This window comes from Sciurus vulgaris (assembly GCF_902686455.1).
Source record: "Sciurus vulgaris genome assembly, chromosome: 1".
NCBI classification, from domain to species: Eukaryota; Metazoa; Chordata; class Mammalia; order Rodentia; family Sciuridae; genus Sciurus; species Sciurus vulgaris.
The window spans coordinates 208,392,909-208,415,762 of NC_136461.1; the positions used below are offsets into that span (position 1 = coordinate 208,392,909).

Consider the following 22,854-nt stretch of genomic DNA (forward strand, 5'->3'; position numbering starts at 1 on the left):
CCTCCTCCCACTTCTCTCCTCCCTTTTCTACCCTCCTGCCACAGTCCCGAGCCCAGGAAGCCGTCTGGGCGACCCCTCCACCTGCGGCCTCCCTGAAGCGTCCACCCCCGCTCTCCCGGCCTGTGCAGCGCTGCCCCGCCATGGCCTCCACTTGGAACACCGCCTTCCAAGGACCATCCCGGAGCAGGCTGGCTGTGCGAGCTCCTGGTGATGCTGCCTTAGGAGGGATAAGCTGGGCTGAAGGCTGCACAGGACGGAAGCTGGGCTGGGCTCCAAGGGAAACGCTCAGAACTCCCAAGAGCCCCACACAGACTCAGCCAGCACTGGGTGGAACAAAGACGCAATCGTGCCCCTTCCTTCTGCTTATTCACCCTGCTCTGGGCCAGGCACTGGGGACACTGGCAGAGCTAAGCACAGCTCTGCCCGCACAGGGCCCATGGTTTCCCAGGGGGCGGGCGTGAGCCTGTGTCACTACAACACAGCTAATTCACACAACCTAAGAGGGGCCATGGAGCCCTGGGGTGGACTTCCTGGAGGAGGAGGAGCTGCCCCCATGGACACACTGGAGAGGGGAGAGGTCAGGCAAGAAGAGGCAGAGGAAAGTAGGACATCAGCTCAGCCAGCATGACTGGCAGCTGGCTGCATGCTGGGGGCCAGCAGGGAGTCCAAAGGCCTTGCATGCCCTCCACCAAGCAGAGCTTCCCACGGGTTGGTTCATGTTGACTGGAAGCAGCCAGAGGATGGGGTGGGGCCAACCAAACCATGTCTCCAGGCCCAGCCTAAGCCATTCCATCCCACTGGGCCACTGGGGCAGCCCCCTGAACAGCCTCCCTCCCTCCACATAGGGCCCGTACTCTCCTTCCCCTCTAGGAAGCCAGGACTGATTGAAACATAAATCAGGTCGCGTCTCCCCAACACAGTGCAACGCTTTCCTCTCCACCTAGAACAGAACTGCAGTGTCCCAGCCTGCCCTCCAAGATCCCTCCCTACTACCCCACTTCTCACTTTCTAGTGTTCTTTCCATCTCCCGGCACACAGCCTGTGTCCTCTACCTCGAATGTGCCAAATAACCCCAGCCTCAAGGTCTCCCCCTTGGCTTTTCCTTCTGCCTTGGAAAGCTGGTTCCCCAGGGATCCACAGGAATCAATTCCACGATTCGGCCTGGGCTCTGCCCAGATGACTCCTATCTGAATGTCTTTAGCCAGTATCACCACACCAGCACTCCCTCTGCCCCACTGGGTCCCCTGATCCTCCTGTACTTTCCTTAGTCTATGTCACCAGCAATACACCACGGACCTCTCTATGCACTGTCACCACCCCCGCTGTGATGCAGGGGTCAGCTCTGCTTTTGTTCGATGCTATTTCCTGAGGCCCAGAACAGTACCTGTCACACGGTGGACACAACATACACATGTACAGGCTGGACACATATCTGTCCCTTTGAGATCAGTATAGTCCACAGCAATGATGATGGCAGTGGGGACAGCAGTCAAGGTCACAGGTAGGTGATGTCAGGGAGGAAGGGAAGATGCAACTTGTAGTTTATGGACTTGCAGAGAGAATGAGTTCACCTGATTTAGAGCCCCCTTTATTCAAGTCGCTTGCCGGGAGCCCATTGGCCTGCAGACTTCCTTGAGGTCCAACTCAGAATGAGCTTCTTAACATTTGTGAGGTGAAATGCAAAATGGGCACAGATCCCTTTAAAAGTGAGCCAGGCCTCGGAGGCACCAGTCCCGCCTTGGCCTGATCCTGCTGTGATGAATGCAACCCCCATGGGGGAGCAGGAGGGGCCGAGAGCTGCAGCCCCCCTTCCTGGGGAATGGAAACCAGACACCTTTAATTTTCTATCTAGACAGACACCCCCTCTAATTGCCCCAGGTTATTCCACAGAGAGTCGCTGGTTATTTACAAGATGAATAAACCATTTTCCCTCAAGGTCAGTGGCACCTGGTAAACAATCATCAGAATTCAGAACTCCAGCCAGCAGAGTGCCTCTTTGATGGGAAAAGCTGAAAGGAGGGACAGGAACACAGAACGTGGACAGGAAAGGGCCAGAGAGCAGAAAGGATGCGCAGGTCAGGGTGCGACTGAGCACAATTACTGGCTGAGAGGCCGGTGTGGCGGTGGGATGAACTCCCCTCTCCCAGGGCTGCGTGGCCCTTGGAGCTGTGAGCTCCGCAGCTGCCTCCTTGGCTAGCCGAGGCCTTATATAACCATGCTGCTCATGCCCAGGGCACACCAGCTATGAGGTAACGAGGGTCCTGACAGGCATGACGTTAGGAGGTGGTCCTGTGCCCAGGAAGTGAAACGCCTCAGTCGGGAGGCAGAACCTGGGGGCAGGCAGGAGGATGTTGTGGGAAGGAGAGAAACAAAGAAATCCGCCCACACAGGCAAACATTGCCAGCAAAGGGTTTCAGTAGGGAGGAAAAAACCAAGAAGGTGGCAAGAGGCCAGAGACGGAAGGAAAGTGTCAGAACTTTGCGATCGGAGTAGCTTCATGGGGCAGCTTCTCTCCCAACAAAGGCAAGACCTTTCGTGGATCACCTGTGAGGGGCACCACCCAGGGAAGCACCACGGCAACATGTTGGCCAGCTCCGGCCCCTGCACTCCCTCCTTCCTTCTACACCCCAGCACCCAGAGCTGCCAGGGCCTGTCAGAGCTTCCTGCACCCAGGACCACAGGAGCAGCTCTGCTCCACGCCCATCTCCTTCCTCCAGACCTACAGGAGGTCACCCCTCATCAAGGGAGGAAGAAGCCCCGTCCAGGATCCCCACCTCTGAAAGGCAGGGGCTCCTCATCATCTGAAAGATAAGGCACCTGAGCTGGTTTGGAGACTACCAGGCCCCATTCCAGTCTGCCTTCTCAAGAGTGTCCAGGGTTCTTGCTCCCATCCCCTGGGGACAGTCCGCAAAAGCCACGTAGCTCAGCCCCAAGCATCCCCTTAGGACTTCTGGTCTCTGAGATTTTGCTCACATTGCTGCCTCCATCTGTAACACTCCATCTCAACTTGTCAAAATCACATCCTAAGTCAATGCCACCCTCTCCATGAAGCCCCACCAATAACAAGAAATGGCCCAAAATGGGGGAAAAAAACATACTTGAGATGTGAATTCCCTGGTGTCACCTAAATGCTAACAAGTTAGAATTGCCAGGGATAGAGTGCAAAGTTCCAAGTGATTTTGTAGACTTGGCTACCCAATAAACTCACAGGGATTCTCTGTGTTCTTCCCCAATCCCTTTTCTTTGTGATATTGTAAGGAAGAAATTGTACACATAAGGTAGCTAGAAGGGGAAGGGCAAACTATATAACTCACTGAATCTTTGTTTTCCAGTGTGGAGAACTGTAATCATTGCTATTATCTCAGAAGACAGTGATAGAAGATATAGTTTAATATTTGAGGATGTTATTTATGAAGCATAATAAAACATCACTCAAATATACTAGACAATGATGAGAGAGGAGGAGAAGATGGCGGTGATTTTAATAGAGAATTGGTGATAGCAATATTCCAGATCTGTTAAATCCTGTAGTGGGTGGCAGACCATGTGTCTAGTAGACTTGCCTTTTAAACTCCTCCCAGCAATATCATGGAGATTAAATGAAATGACAACTGCAAAGCACTCAGTAATAGTGGTGGTAGTGGTGATGATGGTGATGATTCTGGTGGTGATTGTGACAGTGATGGTAGTGCTGGTGGTGGTGTTGTCAATGATAGTTTGATGGTTATAATATTGGCAACAGTGACAGTAGAAATGATGATGGTGGTGATAGTGCTGGGTGGTGGTGGTGGTGAAGTGGGTAGCAGTAGTGGTTACAGTGATGATGGTAAAGGTGATGGTGATGGTAATGATGAAGGCAAAGGTGATGGTGGTGGTGATGTGATGGTGGTGGTGATGTGATGGTGATGTTGGTGGTGATGGTGGTGGTGATGGTGGTGATGTGATGGTGGTGATGGTGATGGTGATGGTGGTGGTGATGATGTGATGGTGATGGTGGTGATGTGATGGTGGTGATGGTGATGGTGATGGTGGTGGTGGTGGTGATGTGATGGTGATGGTGGTGATGGTGATGGTGGTGGCGATGGCGATAGTGATGGTGATGGTGGTGATGTGATGGTGGTGATGGTGATGGTGATGGTGGTGGTGATGTGATGGTGATGGTGGTGATGTGATGGTGGTGATGGTGATGGTGATGGTGGTGGTGGTGGCGATGGTGATGGTGGTGGTGATGTGATGGTGGTGATAGTGGTGGTGGTGATGGTTGGTGGTGGTGGTGATGGTGATGGTGGTGGTAGTGATGGTGGTGATGGTGATGATGATGGTGGTGGTGATGGTGGTGGTGGTGGTGATGGTGATGGTGATGATGGTGTTGATGTGATGGTGGTGATGGTGGTGGTGGTGATGGTGATGGTGGTGGTGATGGTGGTGATGGTGATGGTGGTGATGGTGATGATGATGGTGGTGGTGATGGTGGTGGTGGTGATGGTGATGGTGGTGGTGATGTGATGGTGGTGATGGTGGTGGTGGTGATGGTTGGTGGTGGTGGTGATGGTGATGGTGATGGTGGTGGTAGTGATGGTGATGGTGATGGTGATGGTGATGGTGGTGGTAGTGATGGTGGTGGGGATGGTGATGGTGATGGTGGTGGTGGTGGTGATGGTGGTGGTGCTGGTTACAACACTGGTAGTGATGGAGATGGTGGTTTTGTGGTAGTTCTAGCAGTAGGGTTGCAGTAGCAACTATGTCATTTCTGCATTTTTGATCCACAACTGATTGCAGCGATTTGAGAAGTGCCGACAAGCACAAGTTCTGCTGCAGTGAAGAGTTGTTTTACTAACAATAGGTCTGTACCTTGTCACTTTTCTTCTCTTTTAAGTTTCTACCCAGCACAATATCTGGATAAGTGTTTGTGGTTTATCATGAGGGCAAATTTTCCAAGGCATTCTGAATGGCAGGGTGCTGAGCGGGACTGGTATTTTCGAGGCTGCCTGTCTGCCCACGGAGAGGAGGGCAGCCTATACATTCAGAACCACAAACCCTTCCCAGGCAGGGTGAGTTAACACAGTCATTCGAGGGGCCATTAACAGGTAAAAGGATTGTTTGTGTGCATCATTCTAATATGCACCGTATGGTCTTGTGCTCGGTTCCTCTTCTCTATGCCTCCAAATGTCAGCCGTGATTATTTTCTACTGGTTAGAGATAAAACCAGGTGCTCAGGGAAAACTGATGGTGTCCTGACAGAAATCCTGGCTCCAGTTCCTGGACTGAATCAAACAGGAGCCTGTGATCCAAACAATGCTGTTACCATCTGGCAGAGCAGGAAAAGACAGGAGAAAAGGTTTTAAAAATGGATAAATAAAACAAATGCAAACCAGGCTGCCAATGGCAAAAGACTGCTGTGCTTCTCCCTGTGAATCTCCTGGAAATCGGAGCTGGTGGGCCTGATGGCTGCTGGCAGCAATGAGGCCCTCCACTTCCGGGAAGTAGATTGAAGTGCTGTGTACCCAGGGCACCATGCAGGGTGGGCATAGTCAGCTATCAAGGGTCCCAGCTTTTCCAAGGCATCCTCCGCAAAGATGCTAATTTCCAGTTTGGGTTCAAGGACCTACACAACAGCCTACAGGAGAGAGGGAAAGAGAGGGAGCCAGGTAACTTGGGTTGAATTCCTGCTCCACCCTACAATCTGAGTGAGGTGACCCCAGGCACTCTGTGTCCTGGCTGCAGGGCTGGGGTTCCTTCTCAGTGGAGTGGGACTGAAATACCACACCTCACGGTGAACTTGTGGGAAGGCAGTGAAAACCAGGAACACACACCGCGACCCAGTTTGGTGCCTGCCCTGCACTCATCGCCACTTCCTTTCTACCTTACACCAGCCCCAGTCCTGCAGAGATGGATTTCCTTTCCAAAGTGCGTTCTCTTCCCAGTGACACAGTCAAGGATGGCGCGAGGAGGGAGCCACCCATGATTAGTGAGAAGGGGCGCCACATGTGACAAGACAGTGTTGCAGGTACCAGAGATACAGAGAAAATGATCAAAGCAACAGATTTCTAAGCTAATGCGAAGAACAAGGAGAGAGGTCCCTGTGACCTTGAGGTCATGTTATCTCTCTGAACATCGAGTTTCTCCTTGAGAGTCTCAAAAACCCCTTCTGGCATGATGAGTCTGCAGTGTGGCCATTCCAAACTTGACATTAAGTTGAAATTCCTGACAATCTAGGATTTTCTTAAACAAGACTTTTTTTTTTTTTTTCTGGCCCAGAGAAGAGAAAAAATGATATCAAAATGGTATCTCTGCTATGTCAGTCAGGACTCTGTCCCACAGAGTAAAGCTAAGGCCATGCTCTCTCCACTAAAATGGACATTCTCTGTCCAAGGTCAGAACCCAGGCGACCAGATGCCAGTTAGGAATCTTGTCCTTTGCTCATGCCACACTATCATGTCTGTGCCCAGAGATCTGAATCCATGCTTCATACATTCACCTTGCATGCTAATTGAATGAGACGCTTATTAATGTCATCATATGCTCATGCCAATTGTACGTTTCCATATTTTGCATATATTGCACGTGTATATACGATGTTGTTTTGCACACGTGAGGCCTTCTTCTCCATGAGGACCAAAATAAAGAAGAAAACATCCTCACTCATGTGGTCCCACCTTCTAATGGAGAAAAAGGAAACAAATTCTCAAATATGAAAAATATCAGTTAAGCCTTTTACAGGAAATGAAAAGGGGTTGAAATGAGAGGCAAGACCAGCATTTGGAGTAGGTGACAAGGGGGACAAAGTCTTTGGAAAGTGAATCTCTGAGAAGTGTGGAGTGTGTAAGTGCTGTAGTGGCCTGCAGCCAAGCTGGGTCTTCTGCTAGAATATTCCAATTCGGATGCATCTGCAGTATCTCTCACTTCAGCTAAGTGACAGTGCTTCCTGCCTGGCTCAGACAAGCAGGGGGAAAGTCTCAGCTCAGGAAGGGAAACGCAATCGCCTGGGGCAGGAGTTCCTTGCCTACCACCCTCCAGCAGCAGGGTGGGCCCCTCCTACACTTCTGCTAGATGGTACAGAGGGTACCTAGCTTCCAATTCAACCCCTTCCTGGTGTCATTGTGGAAAAACACTAGCTTTGTCCAAAATGAATGGATTTACCTTGCCAAGGATTATAGTGTCCGCCTGTTGCTAATCTCTAAAATAGAGGCCTGGATTCCTTTCCCCACCCAGTGCTTTAGCCTCTGCTTCTCAATTCACATGTTTCTCTACCTTGTCATTGTCTGGTCCCTTGCCTTTCAACAGCCTGAGTGTGTACAACAGTGCTCGGGAGCTCTTCCGAGTAATGTTTCAATTGAAATTGATGAGGAGGAAATGACAGGTCATGACAAGGGAAGCAGAGATATAATTTTTGAATAAGTCATTCTGTCTTGGGTTTTCCTGACTCAGCCAGAGGATGACAGAACAGGAAGCTGCTTCCAAGCCCACAACATCACAATTAGCTTCTACTCTCTTTTCTCCACCACTGCAGGTGCTGAACTAGCAAGGTCTGCAGGACAGAACGCAGTCCAAAGCAGACATCGCCCAGAGCCACCGAAGGCCCAGGAGCTGCAGAGACCCCCTTATCATCTTTGGTAATTCACAAAGGAAGCAGGACAGGCAGGAGTACCTCTGCCCCTCTGCCCCCAGTGTCAATGTTATTATCAGTGTGCCTATGAGCAGCTTGTCCAGTCCTCTGCTAGCAGCTGGACTTTCCAGATATGACTTCTGCCTCAGCCTCATCCCACGGCCTGGTGGGTGGCTTAGACTGGGAAGCATGCTCAGAAGCCCCTGTCCCCATCCCTGGCCTCAGCTGCCACCTTTCCCATTCCATCACCATGGGAGCCCGCGATGGGTCGCCCTCTCCCTATGATCTATTCTCAGCACAGAGGCCAAATGGATGCATTCAGAACGCGAGCCAGCCCCGCAGTGCTGGGTTCCAAGTCTGCAGCAAGTGGACCGCAGCCAGAAAAACAGGCGACAGCAGCCCTTGAGCACCAGATCAATGCTTGGTGAGACTTCAAGCTGGAGTTTTCGCAGATTTAGGGGCATGATGGCACCGTTGTTTTGTTTCTCTTAAAATCCTTTCTCTTTTAGAGATAATGTACTGAAATATTTAGAAACAAAATAATGTGACTTTTGGAATTGCTTCCAACAAATCCAGGGGTGGGTAGAAGTGAGTGCTGGCATAAATAGAGCAGGCTTCCCAATAGAGCTTTAAAGTGGGTATCAGGCACAGGGAAGTTCATTTCACTCCTCTTCCTACTTTTGTATGTGATCTTTTATCATAACAAACATGTTGAATGTACACAATTGACCTACAATTCCTTCACCGTCTCCTGGTTTCTCTGACTACCTTCCCCTGCCCCAGGTCCTTAGCTCCAGCTGCTCCCTCTGCCTGGGTGTCCTGCCCCAGTTTCCATCCCGGCCTGCACCCTTGTCTCCTGAGAGCTGCCCGCAACCCCTGCTTGAAGGCTGATTATCAAGTCTCTCCTCCCTGCCTGCAGGGGAGCAGCATTTTCAGGGCCGGGACCATCCTCACTGAGCTGTCCAACTGCCTAGGACACTTCTGGGACCCAGTCAATGCTGGAGAAGCCCACAGGGGTGCTACTTGTTGGATGGATGAACTTGGAAGGAAGGGCACAGGAGAAGCGGAAGGTCAGGGAAGGAAAGGATAAAAGAGCAAAGGTGGGAATGGGCCCACACGGTGCTGGCCGAGCTGAAGGCACAGCTTTGGCCACAGCCTTCTGCATGGCAGTGCTAAGGCCCCATGCTGCAGGCGAAGGGCCAGCAGAGCTGCTGGGTGTGAGCACGAATGCAGAGCCGAAGCCCTCTCGGGCCGCTCCCTGTGCTGGCGCCCACACCTGCTGACTCCTGCACTAACGCACTCTCTCCTGCAAGGCCACCCCACCCCTGGCAGCACCTTCTCCCTGCATCACCTGGAACCCAGTCCCACTTCTCCTCTAGGCAGATCTCCCTCAAGCCCAGGCCCCTCCCTCCTCTGAATGTTTGTCTGAGCTCCTTGCAGGGGAGCCCTTGATTCTTTCAGGACATCCCAAGCTCAGATCAGAGAGCACCTGTGATCACTAGAGCTCAGCCTTCACCAGTTGATATACTGACACAAGCAAGACAAAAAGCAGGAAGAGCCAGGCAGGCTTTGGACACACAGTTTTGGGTGAGAGTCCCTAAAAGCCACCAAAGAGCTGTGTTCCCTCGGGCATGCCCTGCACCTGCGGAGGCTGTGGTGAGGACCAGCACAGAACCAGAGCTCAAAAATACCACACCCACTCTGCCTTGGTCACTGCTCCACCATCTGATTTGCTCTCCTGACTCTCCTAGTCTCATTCCTCAAATGTCTAGTCTGGGGCATCTGCCCCATTTCCATGCCCCCAAGCTGCCAAACACCCACTGCATCTGTGGTTGGTGTGGCTCTTAGGGGTAAAAGTAGTCCTGGGTGAGACAACAGCCATCCCTGGGAAGCACACCCAGAAGGTTCCAAGAAATCACACCCAAGAAATTGTGAGTCTGACAAGCGAGCTCCTACAAGATGTTCCTTCTCCTCCTTAAAGCACGTAAATTAGATAAAGACACAGATAAAGAATGTTCAGACATCTCCACATAAACAGTTCCACCCACTGCCTAATACTATATTAGGAAAAGTAATACTTGCAACAGTTCAGTACAAATGAAGAAAGGTTCCCATAAACAACTGATCACATGATGTGCAAAGACTGCTGGTTTCTCTTAAGACTGAGGATGTACAGGGAACAAAGACCTTGACAGCTGCCACAGCCTGCTGCCCATCGAGAACCATGCCATCCTTGGGCATCATGGCAACCTGGCCTTGGGGATCCTTTCCCCTCTAACAAGGAGGCCACAGGCTTGGAGAGACCTGGTGATTTGCAGGGGGCACAAGCTGCTGGGAAGTGAGGCAGAACTTCACAACCAGGAGCATCATGTTTCAAAGTCCAGAGGAGAAAGCAACCCATCTCACAGCCTCATTTGACAGGCAGGGCTGGGGATGCTAAATGGGAGGTGGCATATCCAAGGTCTGTTACTCAGGATACATGACTCTTCTCGCTCACCCAAAGTGCCTTTGTGATACTTGTCCACAAACTCACCTAGCCTCCAAAATAAGTTCCTGCTAGAATCCTGAAGATCTAAGGGAGTTAAGGGAGGCAGAATCCTTTGGAAATCAAAGAATTAAGTTCACTGGTGGTAATGGCAGGCTGAAGTCTGTGTTGGGTGATAAGGGCAGGTTACCCAATTTTAGAACAGAAGATTGGAGTTGTAACTGAGCCTTAGAGGGTCAATACAAATATGTGACACTATTCACCAGGCTGAGCTGCAGAATCTCCAAGCTAAAAAAGCTGCAAATGGGACTAGGGTTTCTTCTGCCATATGTCAGGATGTGCACCCACCCACAGATCAATCGTCATCTGGTCCCTGGAGGAAAACCTCCATGGCACTAAGTTCACTATTCCTGGAGTTGCAAGTCCCATCTGCAAGTGAGTGTGCCCCAAAGACACTTCTCCATGTGATGGAATGAGCTTAAGGTTAGAGTTCAACAACTGTGTTGCCTCCATACTCCATGCCAGGCACCTGCTGGGAACTGGAGACACAGCTCAGCCTGGGTCCCAGTCAAGTTGGCATCTAACCCACAGGTGTTTCTACAGCCCTCCTTAAGCCTATGATGTTGCATCAGGAGCCAAGCTTACTGGGGAACTAAAATCTGTTAGGTGTGCACAATTTAGATAAGGAAACAGGTGCTAAATTAAATTAAATTTGAGTAATTAAATGCCATGACTTATGATTTGGGATAGTAATACGGATATGCTCAATGTAACTGCAAATGTTGGCGAATCTCTACCTTTTTGCCCTTGTTTTTCTCTGTCTTTTCTCAAAACTTAACTCAGATATCAACTCCTTCAAAAATTCCTGGCCATCCCCAGACTGGGTCACTTGCCCATCTCTGTGCTCTCTGCATTGTGCCTCCCTCTGCCAGGGGGCCCTCATCACATAGCAGTGCAGTTTCTACATGCTGGACTCACAGCAGAGGGCAAGACCCATCTCCATGTCCTCAGGGTTCAACTCAATTCGGAGCATGTGGTAGATGCCCCAAAGGTCAGTGAGTAGAGCCCAAACCTTCCTTTGGCTTCCAACATTCATTTTAAGCTTCTGGGGTGAAATCGTATCCTTTGTTGGAATTTATGAAATGGAAGGCCATGTAGCAAGGTGAAGCATCAGAAAAGGAAGACAGGTACTTACTCGGAGACCTTGCAAACCAGGGGGTCCACCCCTGCCTTCTGGACCCATCAGACCCTTCGGGGGAGGAAAAGGGGAGAGGGAGAATGGTTAATTTAGGGTTCAATGGCAGGGGTTATGTTCTCTCACTCTTACTGGATACAGAAATACTGTCACAACATGAAGGAGTCAGGAGGGAAATGACATCCCATTCTCTCCAATCTACTTTTGCTCTTATTTGATCTAATTGAGTATGTGTAACAAAGAAGGTGTAGAAACAGTGTATACATTTTACAGATGAGCACAGGAAGGATCAAATGGCTTACATCACTGATTTCCATAAAGCACACACAGAAGAATCTTCTGGAATCCAAGAGTCTGAGTCTAGCCCAGTGCCCTTCCCCTGCAGCTTGCTGTTTCAGAAAGAACTAGCTTGGGTTTGCTGACTCTCAGGCAGCAGTGATATGCCAAGTGTGCAGCTGGGACACGTGCATGTGATTATCTAGAAAGGTCAATTTCAGTTAGACGGGGAACTCGCATGGTGGGCGAGGGTGGCACCCTGACCTGATTCAACTCCAACCCCTCACCCTGGCATGTATCTGCTGCACGACCCCAGACAAGACACTTGACATTGTTGAACCTCGATAATCTCTTCTCTGATGTGGAGATAATACAGCCATCCACTGAGCAGTTGTAAAGACCACAGGAGGAGTGGATTCTAAGGCTGTGCACAGCCCCTGGCAGTGCCCTGAATGATGGCATCTAGAGCAGGGCGTGGAGGCTCAGTGGGCAACTCGGACCCTCAGCTCCAGCCCTAGCTCACCACCTCTGGGTGGACTTTGGCTGGAAACATTCCTTCTTCCCTCCAATTTCCTCATCTTAAGTAAATATGGTTATCGTACTAACAGCGATTATTGTCAAATGTTGCATAACTAATTTGGTGACCAGGCTGTATTTAGGTCCAAGGTCTTTGCATTCAATAACACCATGTAAATGGATAAATGAATGGACAAGCTGCAGAAATTAAATATGTGGCTCTCCTTCCTCACACGAGTTTTACTGAGCATGGAGCAGACTGTGCGAAGCAACCCTGCAGGAATGAGTTGGCTTTAAGCATCAAGAAATGCCTGACACTGATCTGCCCATCTGGCCCTTCAATCACTCAGTCAGAGTCTGGGACAGCCATCAGGCTTGTGTCCTCTGGAGAAAGGATGTAAGATGCCAGCATTTGGATGCAGAATGCTGCACTCTGCTTCCATTTAGAGAATAGGATATATTTTCTTCTCTCTGGGATTGCTGAACACAAATTTTAAATTTTGCATTCTCAACAGACATCAGTGAAGCCAGCTTCTTGGTTCAGTTCAATCCAATGAATATGTAGGAGGCAAGTGCTTTGCAGAGGACCCTGAGGTAGGGGCTCATAGGATTCCAAAGAGACAGAAATGACAGCTGATATCAGTGCTGGGCTACATTCTCATGGAGCATGGTTTTGTACTGTAGTTTATTAACACCCATGGCATGTTTATGTGAGAGATGATGGTGATGATTTCCAAATTAGTAAGTAATCAGATGGGATCAGAGGATAAATGAGATGGTGATACCAACATCAAAAATCTCCTTGGTGGAAGAATAGAGACGTGAAGCCAAGTACTTGGGCTCCTAATAAATGCCTCCCAAAGTCATCTGCTCTTTAGAAGCTCACTCTGCAGTGAGGTCCCACTTTAATTTCCCCACAAATGTTGTGGGGCCATTATTCTACAAGCATGTGTTGAGTAATATCCCTGTGGACTTAGAGATGGAGGGGTGTTGGTCCTGGCCTTAGGAACCTTCGTCTTGGACCTCTCACTACTATTCCCTTAACAAGGCCTTTAGCTAGGTCACTGGCTTATGACAAGGCATTTCATCACCAACACTCTGAATTGTACTACATCCCACTCTATGGGCAGCACTGGGTCTAAAGACATCGTCAGCACCATGGACAGCTCCCCCAGGCAGCCTCTTTGGGAACCTACGGAGGTTCAAGACCTTCCTGTGTCCTGCATAATGGACCATCGAGCTCCCTTTGATGAAAGGACCTGGGGCTTAGCTGGTCAGGCAGATCTGATTCCAAGTTCTGTTTTGCCTCTTGGCTTTGAGCAAGCACCAACGTCTTCATTGGAAAAGGATGGAAAGTAACAGTGCAGACTTGCAGACTTGAGAGGCATGTCTGCAGGTGAAGATGCGCTACCCTATAGATACCCAGTCCTCACCAGTGGGAAGCTGAGCCTGGGGACATCACAGAGACACAAAGTAGCTTAGCTGGCCCATGATTTTTGATATGAAATTGTTCTAATGATCCTGGGATTGAACCTCATCTATTTCTTCTAGTTTTACCCAGCAAAATCACACACATGTGCCTGAGTAATGCATGGGTCTCAGTAGTTCAATATGAATCTCATCCATGGACACAAACAGGTGAGAGTTGCTTTATCTCTTCCATAAAATGGAGCAACTTGAAAGAAGCAGCAGCAGCATTTTGCCAGGAGGGGCGACATTAAAACTGAGCATTCACTGTGTTCTCATTAGCCATCCCTAGTATCTGAATTTCCAGCACAAATGATCACAAGTCCCCTTGAGAGGCCTCTCCTGGAACAGCTGTTTACACAGCTATGTTCTTAACAGAGGGGAAAACAAAGGGTGCTGCCTCGAAGTGCTCCAGGACCTATGTCAGCACCAGTCAGAAGCCTGGGCGAGAAACCTGTGCGAGGTGATTCACTCGGCACTTGAGGGCTCATGTTTTTCTTCTGCTTTATCTGAAAGAAACTAGAAGGCCAGATGAGCACCTGGAAGCCCTCACTGTGGCCTTATTTTGGAGGAGCAGGGGCTCTGGGGGAAGCCTGCTTGGAATTCCGCGGCAGTTCCACCCCTGGCTCCTACGTGAGCTGCAGCTGGAGGTTTTGCCTCGCACAGCTGTTTCCTCCTGGGGTGGTGGCATCAGCTCTACCACGATGTGAAGCCTCTGAGACCGTGGTGCTCCATGATGGGAAGGACTACAACTGCCCAGACCTAGAGTGCTCAGAGCTCACCCCAGGTTGGGAGGGATGGCTTACCGGAGCTCCCGGGGGTCCAGGTGGGCCCTGGTGACCTCTTGGTCCTGGAGCTCCCTGCAAAGACAAGTCACGTGTGTTAGTTCAACTTCCTTCTCCACATGACCACCACCCGTGGGATACCACCACCCATGGTCTCTTCCTGACTAGAGTTTATTTTTTGAGCTCCCAACAGGGACCCAGAGACCTGGGCACAGCATTTCTACTCCAGGCAGAAAGCCAACTGGACACAGAAAGGCTGACCTGAGCCCAGCTGCACGGTGGTGGCCTTTCTACTTCTGCTACTCCTTCAACTCCCACAACAGGAGGACCCACATCCACTTACTTGCTCTCCCTTCAGGCCTTCTCTTTGCACCTGAGAGACAGAGGGGTGTTAGCAAAGGTGCTGGCATTTTCTCAGCACTAGTTGACCTCTCTGGGTTCCACTAAGAGCGCTCACATACACACTACACAATGCAGTGGCTTCTGCCTTTTCTCTGGCTTTTGGTGTTGGGGACTTTTCACCCAACTTGCAGCATCAGGAGAGTTCTGCCTCATGCTCAGAGGTGAAGACTCCCGCAGGGACCCAGGTCCATCAGCACTTGCGTGCATGATTCCCACCCACTACTAGCCACTCACCACAGAGCCTGGCACACCAGGAGGTCCCGCAGGTCCCATGTCTCCCTGTGTAGAAACAATAAGTGTTTCAACATGGCAACCTGCTGCCACCTCTGCTGCTGCTCCCCTCATCCTCCAGGCCCCTGCATTCTTGCAAACCCCGTGGACCTTGTTCACACTCTATCACACCTAGCATCACCAGGCCTGGACCTGCTGCCTCCCTGCAATATTCTTGAAAAACTTCCTACTCAGTGAGCACCTGCACATAGCAGGCCCTACAGCAAGAGCAGCACCCATACTTTTTGACATGTCCTTGTGCCAAGTTCACAGTTTAGCACAGGATCAGCATTCAATAAATAGTTATCAGATAAATAAGCAAGAAAATGCTGTGATGACTTCTGTCCATTTTCTTCACCATTGAACACAGAAGACTTGCTTCATGCCTCCTCCTTAAAGAACAGGTCACCTGACCCGATTCCCCAGGGTGTAAGTAAATCTTGGTTCCACTTGGGGAACATTTGTCAACTATGGCAATATCAAAATCATTACTCCATTACTCCAGTGCCCTACAGCTAAAGCAGGGAGGCTGTTCAAAGCTAATGTTCCTGCACAGAACTTGAGAGCATAACTTTTCCTTTTACCCAGAGCCTAGGACCTAGCATCTCCTATCAAAACACTGTAAGAATGTATTGAAATCGTGACACAGGATAACATAACCATGTCAATCTCAACTCTAGAGACAACAAGCAGATGAGAGAATAATTAATGTGCCTAGAATGGAAGCCCAGGAGGGAGATGCTAGCATTCACAGCTGAGCCTCTTCAGCACATGCTTTTATTTATTTACTTGTTTGTTTGTTTATTGTGCATGCCCTGTCTGCTTCTTGAGCAAACACTCCAGGAACTGGGCCATCCCAAGATGATGTTACCTGAGCCCTGCCTGAGGCCCCTGAGAAGCAGAGCTACTTGCCCCCATCCTAGCAGTGTTGACCCCTGCTCCCCATAGCCTCCCCACTGTGCTCCAGCCTGCACTCACACAGGCCTGGGTCTCGTCGTGGGGCATGGGCTCCTCCTTCAGCCTCGAGTTCACCCCAGTGCTCAGGAGAGTGACCTTCACACGCATCATTGTAAGCACGCAAAATTGGCAACAATTTTACATGCAGCCATTTTACTTGAGATACAAAAATTGTAAGCAGTAAATTTGTTTGGTGAAACCTCATTGGAAGGTGTTCTAAAAGAAATGACCCATATGATAGGATGCAGCCTTTATTTTATTTATTAAAGGTCTAGTACATTCTCAGGACTCTTATTCTGATTTTTCAAAAATATAAAATGCTATAGAGGAGAGAGAAGGAGAAGAGGAGGAGAAGAAAGCGGAGGAGGAGTTTGTGAAATTACTATTTGTATTTATTCATAGCCTTTCTTAGTCCTAGAAGCATTTTAAAAGTAGTAAAAGATTTTAATACATCTGAATGTGATACAATAGGGTTTTTGGGGTTTTTAATGGATATTTATTCCTAAAGGAAGGGAAAACATTTAAAGGCAACAGCCAGCAATGTCTTGCCAGCTAAGGTCCTGATACCCAAACCACCCTGCTTTCCCTGTACCCGCATTGCTCACAGGACGCCCACCCCATTCCCTCCCCAGTCCTGGTTTGCTCAGGGGGCAGTTCACACACATGCTGACTCCATCTACAGCTCCTGGCCTGGCTTACCTTCTCTCCCTGGGGTCCTGCCACACCAGGAGGGCCAGGTCTGCCCTGGAGGAAAGACAGCAAAGGTGGGTTATGATGGGCACTTGGGCTATCCAAGTGGAGAGGGGAGAAGGAAGGGGTCGGCAGCTGCAGCTCTGAACCTGTGGCTTGCTTTTCTCTGGAAGTCAAGGTTCCCTAAAATAGACCTTCTGGACTGCGCTTCCTGCTAGGAAGTTCCTTCTCCACTAACCTAACTCCTCCTGTCCACCTTTCCCTCTTTGGACTCCCATGGTACTGCAGTGTGGTGCTGCACTCGGCAGGGAACAGTTTCTTTAGGGACAGGAGACACATCAGAGGGAGTCTAGGCAAAGGCAGGAGGAGTAAATCACTCATCTGCCCTGGGTACAGGCAGCACAGAGGGGCAAGTCTGATAGAGCACTTTGGGAATCCTTAGAGGTCTGAGCAGTGGCTGGGTTCCATGCTCAAGTGAAGAGGAGGGCCAGGACCAGCTACTGACACAGGAAAAGTGAGGCCCCAGAGGCTGAGGACATAGCCTGCCTCCTCTTCAGTGCCCCAACACAATGTCCCCTTTTCTAGGAGTGGCCAGCACCAAAGCCTGAGCAAGCAAATCTCCTCTGGGAGCCTGCCACAGCAGGAGGCAGGAGGGTCGCAAGATGGAGGCAGCCTGGGCAGCCTAGTGTGACCCTGTCTCAAATAAATAAAAAGGGCCAGGAATGTGGCTCAGTGGTAAACACATGCCTCACATGCACAAGGCCCTGGGTTCAATCTCCAGAATGGAAAAAATGCCCCAGAAATCCCCATAGGAGGGAAGAGGGGAGAGGTCCCAGGAGACCCACACTGGAAGTCCTCAAGTCGGCTCCTTGGGGAAGCAAGGAGGGATCTGGGGGCAGCTGGACAAGCACTGTCCACTTATTGATGGGGATTTCCTAATGACATGGAGATAGGCTCGGGGCTGTGCACCCCAGCTCTCACTTCTACTCTAGCAAAGATGAACGGAGCCCACTCACCCAGCACAGGGGTCCTGCAGTAGCCTCCTGGCTCCCAGTCCACCCTCTACCATGGCCCCTTGTCTCTCTGCTGGTCTACTATGCTTTCAAGGTTCTCCTGAAAGGGGCCTCCTCTCTCGGTCATCACCGAGTGGATGTTCCCAGGGATGAGAGCCAGGTGTGCAGGCACAGAGGCAGCACACCATAGGTATTTTTTTTTTAATTTTTAATTTTAATTAAAAATCATAAATTTACATAATAGGGCAATGTTGTTTGATTCATTTTGTTTTTTTTCCCTTCCCCCCTCCCCTCCCACCCCTCTTTTCCCTCTATACATTCCTTTCTTCCTCATTCTTACCACCCTCCTTATCCCTAACCCTAAACCTAACCCTAACCCTAACACTAACCCCTCCTGCCCCCCACCCCCGTATGTCCTCATCCGCTTATCAGCGAGATCATTCGTCCTTTAGTTTTTTGAGATTGGCTTATCTCACTTAGCATGATACCCTCCAATTTCATCCATTTGCCTGCGAATGCCATAATTTTGTCATTCCTCATGGCGGAGTAATATTCCATTGTATATATATACCACAGTTTCTTTATCCATTCATCAACTGAAGGGCATCGGGGTTGGTTCCACAATCTGGCTATAGTGAATTGAGCAGCAATGAACATTGATATGGCTGTATCTCTATAGTATGCTGATTTTAGGTCCTTTGGGTATAGGCCAAGGAGTGGGATAGCTGGGTCAAATGGTGGTTCCATTCCAAGCTTTCTGAGGAATCTCCATACTGCTTTCCAGAGTGGCTGCACTAGTTTGCAACCCCACCAGCAATGTATGAGTGTACCTTTTTCCCCACATCCTCGCCAACACCTATTGTTGCTTATGTTCTTGATAATCGCCATTCTAATTGGGGTGAGATGAAATCATAGGGTAGTTTTGATTTGCATTTCTCTTATTACTAGAGATGTTGAACATTTTTTCATATATCTGTTGATTGCTTGTACATCTTCTTCTGTGAAGTGTCTGTTCATTCCCTTAGCCCATTTGTTGATTGGATTATTTGTATTCTTGGTGTAGAGTTTTTTGAGTTCTTTATAGATTTGGGAAATTAGTGCTCTATCTGAAGTATGATTGGCAAAGATATTCTCCCACTCTGTAGGCTCTCTCTTCACATTACTGATTGTTTCTTTTGCTGAGAGAAAGCTTTTTAGTTTGAATCTATCCCAGTTGTTGATTCTTGCTTTTATTTCTTATGCTATGGGAGTCCTGTTAAGGAAGTCTGCTCCTAAGCCAACAAGTTGAAGGTTTGGGCCTACTTTTTCTTCTATAAGATGCAGGGTCTCTGGTCTGATTCCGAGGTCCTTGATCCATTGTGAGTTGAGTTTTGTGCAGGGTGAGAGATAAGGGTTTAATTTCATTCTGTTGCATATGGTTTTCCAGTTTTCCCAGCACCATTTGTTGAAGAGGCTATCTTTTCTCCATTGCATATTTTTGGCCCCTTTGTCTAGTATGAGAAAATTGTATTTATTTGGGTTTCTGTCCATGTCCTCTATTCTGTACCATTGATCTACCTGTCTATTTTGGTACCAATACCATGCCATTTTTGTTACTATTGCTTTGTAATAGAGTTGAAGATCTGGTATTGCGATACCCCCTGCTTCACTCTTTCTACTGAGAATTGCTTTAGCTATTCTGGGTTTCTTATTCTTCCAGATGAATTTCATAATTGCTTGCTCTATTTCTGTAAGGTACATCATTGGGATTTTAATTGGAATTGCATTGAATCTATATAGCACTTTTGGTAGTATGGCCATTTTGACAATATTAATTCTTCCTATCCATGAACGTGGGAGATCTTTCCATCTTCTAAGGTTTTCTTTAATTTCTTTCTTTAGTGTTCTGTAGTTCTCATTGTAGAGGTCTTTCACCTCTTTTGTGAGATTGATTCCCAAGTATTTTATTTTTTTTGATGCTATTGTGAATGGGGTAGTTTTCCTAATTTCTCCTTCTGAAGATTCATCACTTATGTATAAAAATGCATTGGATTTATGAACATTGATCTAGTAACCTGCTACTTTACTGAATTCACTTATGAGTTCTAAGAGTTTTCTGGTGGAATTTCCAGGTTCCTCTAAATATATAATCATGTCATCAGCGAACAGGGATAGTTTGAGTTCTTCTTTTCCTATTCGTATCCCTTTAATTTCTTTGGTTTGTCTAATTGCTCTGGCCAGAGTCTCAAGAACAATGTTGAATAGAAGTGGTGAAAGAGGGCATCCCTGCCTTGTTCCAGTTTTTAGGGGGAATGCTTTCAGTTTTTCACCATTTAGAATGATATTGGCCATGGGCTTAGCATAGATGGCCTTCACAATGTTAAGGAATGATCCCACTACCCCAATTTTTTCTAGTGTTTTGAGCATGAAGGGGTGCTGTATTTTATCGCATGCTTTTTCTGCATCTATTGAAATAATCATGTGATTCTTAACTTTTAGTCTGTTGATATGGTGAATGACATTTATTGATTTCTGGATGTTGAACCAACCTTGCATCCCTGGGATAAAACCCACTTGATCGTGATGCACTAGCTTTTTAATATATTTTTGAATGCGGTTTGCTAAAATTTTGTTGAGAATTTTTGCGTCGATGTTCATTAAGGATATTGGTCTGAAATTTTCTTTCCTCGATGTGTCTCTGTCTTGTTTAGGTATCAGGGTGATATTGGCTTCATAGAATGAGTTTGGGAGGGTTCCCTCCTCTTCTATTTTATGGAATACTTTGAGAAGTATTGGAATGAGCTCTTCTTTAAAGGTTTTGTAGAACTCGGCTGAGAACCCATCTGGTCCCAGACTTTTCTTTGTTGGTAGGCTTTTGATGACCTCTTCTATTTCATTGCTTGAAATTGATTTATTTAAGTTGTGTATGTCTTCCTCGTTCAGTTTAGGTAATTCATATGTCTCTAGAAACTTATTGATGTCTTCGAGGTTTTCTGTTTCGTTGGAGTATAGATTTTCAAAATAGCTTCTAATTATGTTTTGTATTTCACTCGTGTCTGTTGTGATATTTCCTTGTTCATTCCGAATTTTAGAAATTTGAGTTTTCTCCCTTTTTCTCTTTGTTAGCGTGGCTAAGGGTTTATCAATTTTGTTTGTTTTTTCAAAGAACCAACTATTTATTTTGTTAATTTTTCCGATTGTTTCTTTTGTTTCAATTTCGTTGATTTCAGCTCTGATTTTAACTATTTCCTGTCTTCTACTACTTTTGGTGTTGGTCTGCTCTTCTTTTTCTAGGGCTTTGAGCTGTAGTGTTAAGTTGTTTATTTGTTGATTTCTACTTCTTTTGTTGAATGCGCCCCATGAAATAAATCTTCCTCTCAGTACTGCTTTCATAGTATCCCAGAGATTTTGATATGATGTGTCTTTGTTCTCATTTACTTCTAAGAATTTTTTAATTTCCCTCCTGATGTCTTCTGTTATCCATTCATCGTATAATAGTGTATTATTTAATCTCCAAGTATTGGAGAAGTTTCTGTTTTTTATTCTGTCATTTATTTCTAATTTCAGTCCATTATGATCTGATAGAGTACAAGGTAGTATCTCTATCTTCTTGTATTTGCTAACAGTAGCTTTGTGGCATAAAACATGGTCTATTTTAGAGAAGGATCCGTGTGCTGCTGAGAAGAAAGTGTATTCGTTCTTTGTTGGATGGTATATTCTATATAAGTCGGTTAAGTCTAAATTGTTGATTGTGTTATTGAGATCTATGGTTTCTTTATTCAATTTTTGTTTGGACGATCTATCCAGCGGTGAGAGAGGTGTGTTAAAATCGCCTAGTATTATTGTGTTGTGGTCTATTTGATTTCTGGATTTGAGAAGGATTTGTTTGAGGTATATGGATGAGCCAATGTTCGGGGCATAGATATTTATGATTGTTATGTCTTGCTGATTTATGCTTCCCTTAAGCAGTATGTAATGTCCTTCTTTATCCCTTCTGACTAGTTTTGGCTTAAAGTCCACATTATCTGAAATGAGGATGGATACTCCAGCTTTTTTGCTGTGTCCGTGTGCATGGTATGTTTTTTCCCGTCCTTTCACCTTCAGTCTATGGGTATCTCTTTCTATGAGATGGGTCTCTTGCAGGCAGCATATTGTTGGATTTTTCTTTTTAATCCAATCTGACAGTCTATGTCTTTTGATTGATGAGTTCAGGCCATTAACATTCAGGGTTATTATTGTGATATGATTTGTATTCCTAGTCATTGGACTCATTTTTGTTTTTTGACATGATTTGGTTTCTCCTTTATTTGGCTATTCCTTTAGGCTAGTTCCTCCCGTTGCTGATTTACATCGTTGTTTTTCATCTCTTCCTCATGGAATATTTTGCTGAGAATGTTCTGTAATGCCGGCTTTCTTTTAGTAAATTCCTTTAGCTTTTGTTTATCGTGGAAGGATTTTATCTCATCGTCAAATCTGAAAGTAAGTTTTGCTGGGTATAAAATTCTTGGTTGGCATCCATTTTCTTTCAGGGCTTGGTAAATGTTGTTCCAGGCCCTTCTAGCTTTTAGGGTGTGGACTGAAAAATCTGCTGATATTCTTATTGGTTTCCCCCTGAATGTAATCTGATTCTTTTCTCTCACGGCCTTTAAAATTCTGTCTTTATTTTGAATGTTAGGTATTTTCATAATAATGTGCCTTGGTGTAGGTCTGTTGTAATTTTGCATATTTGGAGTCCTATAAGCCTCTTGTACTTGGCTTTCCATTTCATTCTTGAGATTTGGGAAATTTTCTGATATTATTTCATTGAATAGATTGTTCATTCCTTTGGTTTGTTTCTCTAAGCCTTCCTCAATCCCAATTATTCTTAAATGTGGCCTCTTCATGATATCCCATAATTCTTGTAGATTCTGTTCATGATTTCTTACCATCTTCTCTGTTTGGTCAACCTTGTTTTCAAGATTAAAGATTTTGTCTTCAATATCTGAAGTTCTGTCTTCCAGGTGATCTATCCTATTGTTTATGCTTTCTATGGCGTTTTTAACTTGGTTTATTGTTTCCTTCATTTCAAGGGTTTCCGTTTGGTTTTTTTTCAGTATCTCTAACTCTTTATTGAAATGCTCTTTTGCCTCCGTTATTTGCTCTTTTAACTGTTGATTAGTGCGTTCATTTAATGCCTGCATTTGTTCTTTCATCTCCTCGTTTGCTTCCCTGAT

The 22,854-nt window shown here is 47.2% G+C and overlaps 1 protein-coding gene across 1 annotated transcript in view; it reads right to left on the reverse strand.

Moving 5' to 3' along the window:
• Nucleotides 1-22,854, reverse strand: part of COL22A1 (collagen type XXII alpha 1 chain) — a 241,998-nt gene that overhangs the window by 117,495 nt on the left and 101,649 nt on the right. The window contains exons 18-22 of the mRNA XM_079145252.1: nucleotides 16,659-16,703; nucleotides 14,967-15,011; nucleotides 14,674-14,703; nucleotides 14,352-14,405; nucleotides 11,287-11,340 (exon numbers count right to left, since the gene is read on the reverse strand). Coding sequence (XP_079001378.1) covers nucleotides 11,287-11,340; nucleotides 14,352-14,405; nucleotides 14,674-14,703; nucleotides 14,967-15,011; nucleotides 16,659-16,703 — 228 coding nt within the window. The remainder of the gene's footprint in view (nucleotides 1-11,286; nucleotides 11,341-14,351; nucleotides 14,406-14,673; nucleotides 14,704-14,966; nucleotides 15,012-16,658; nucleotides 16,704-22,854) is intronic.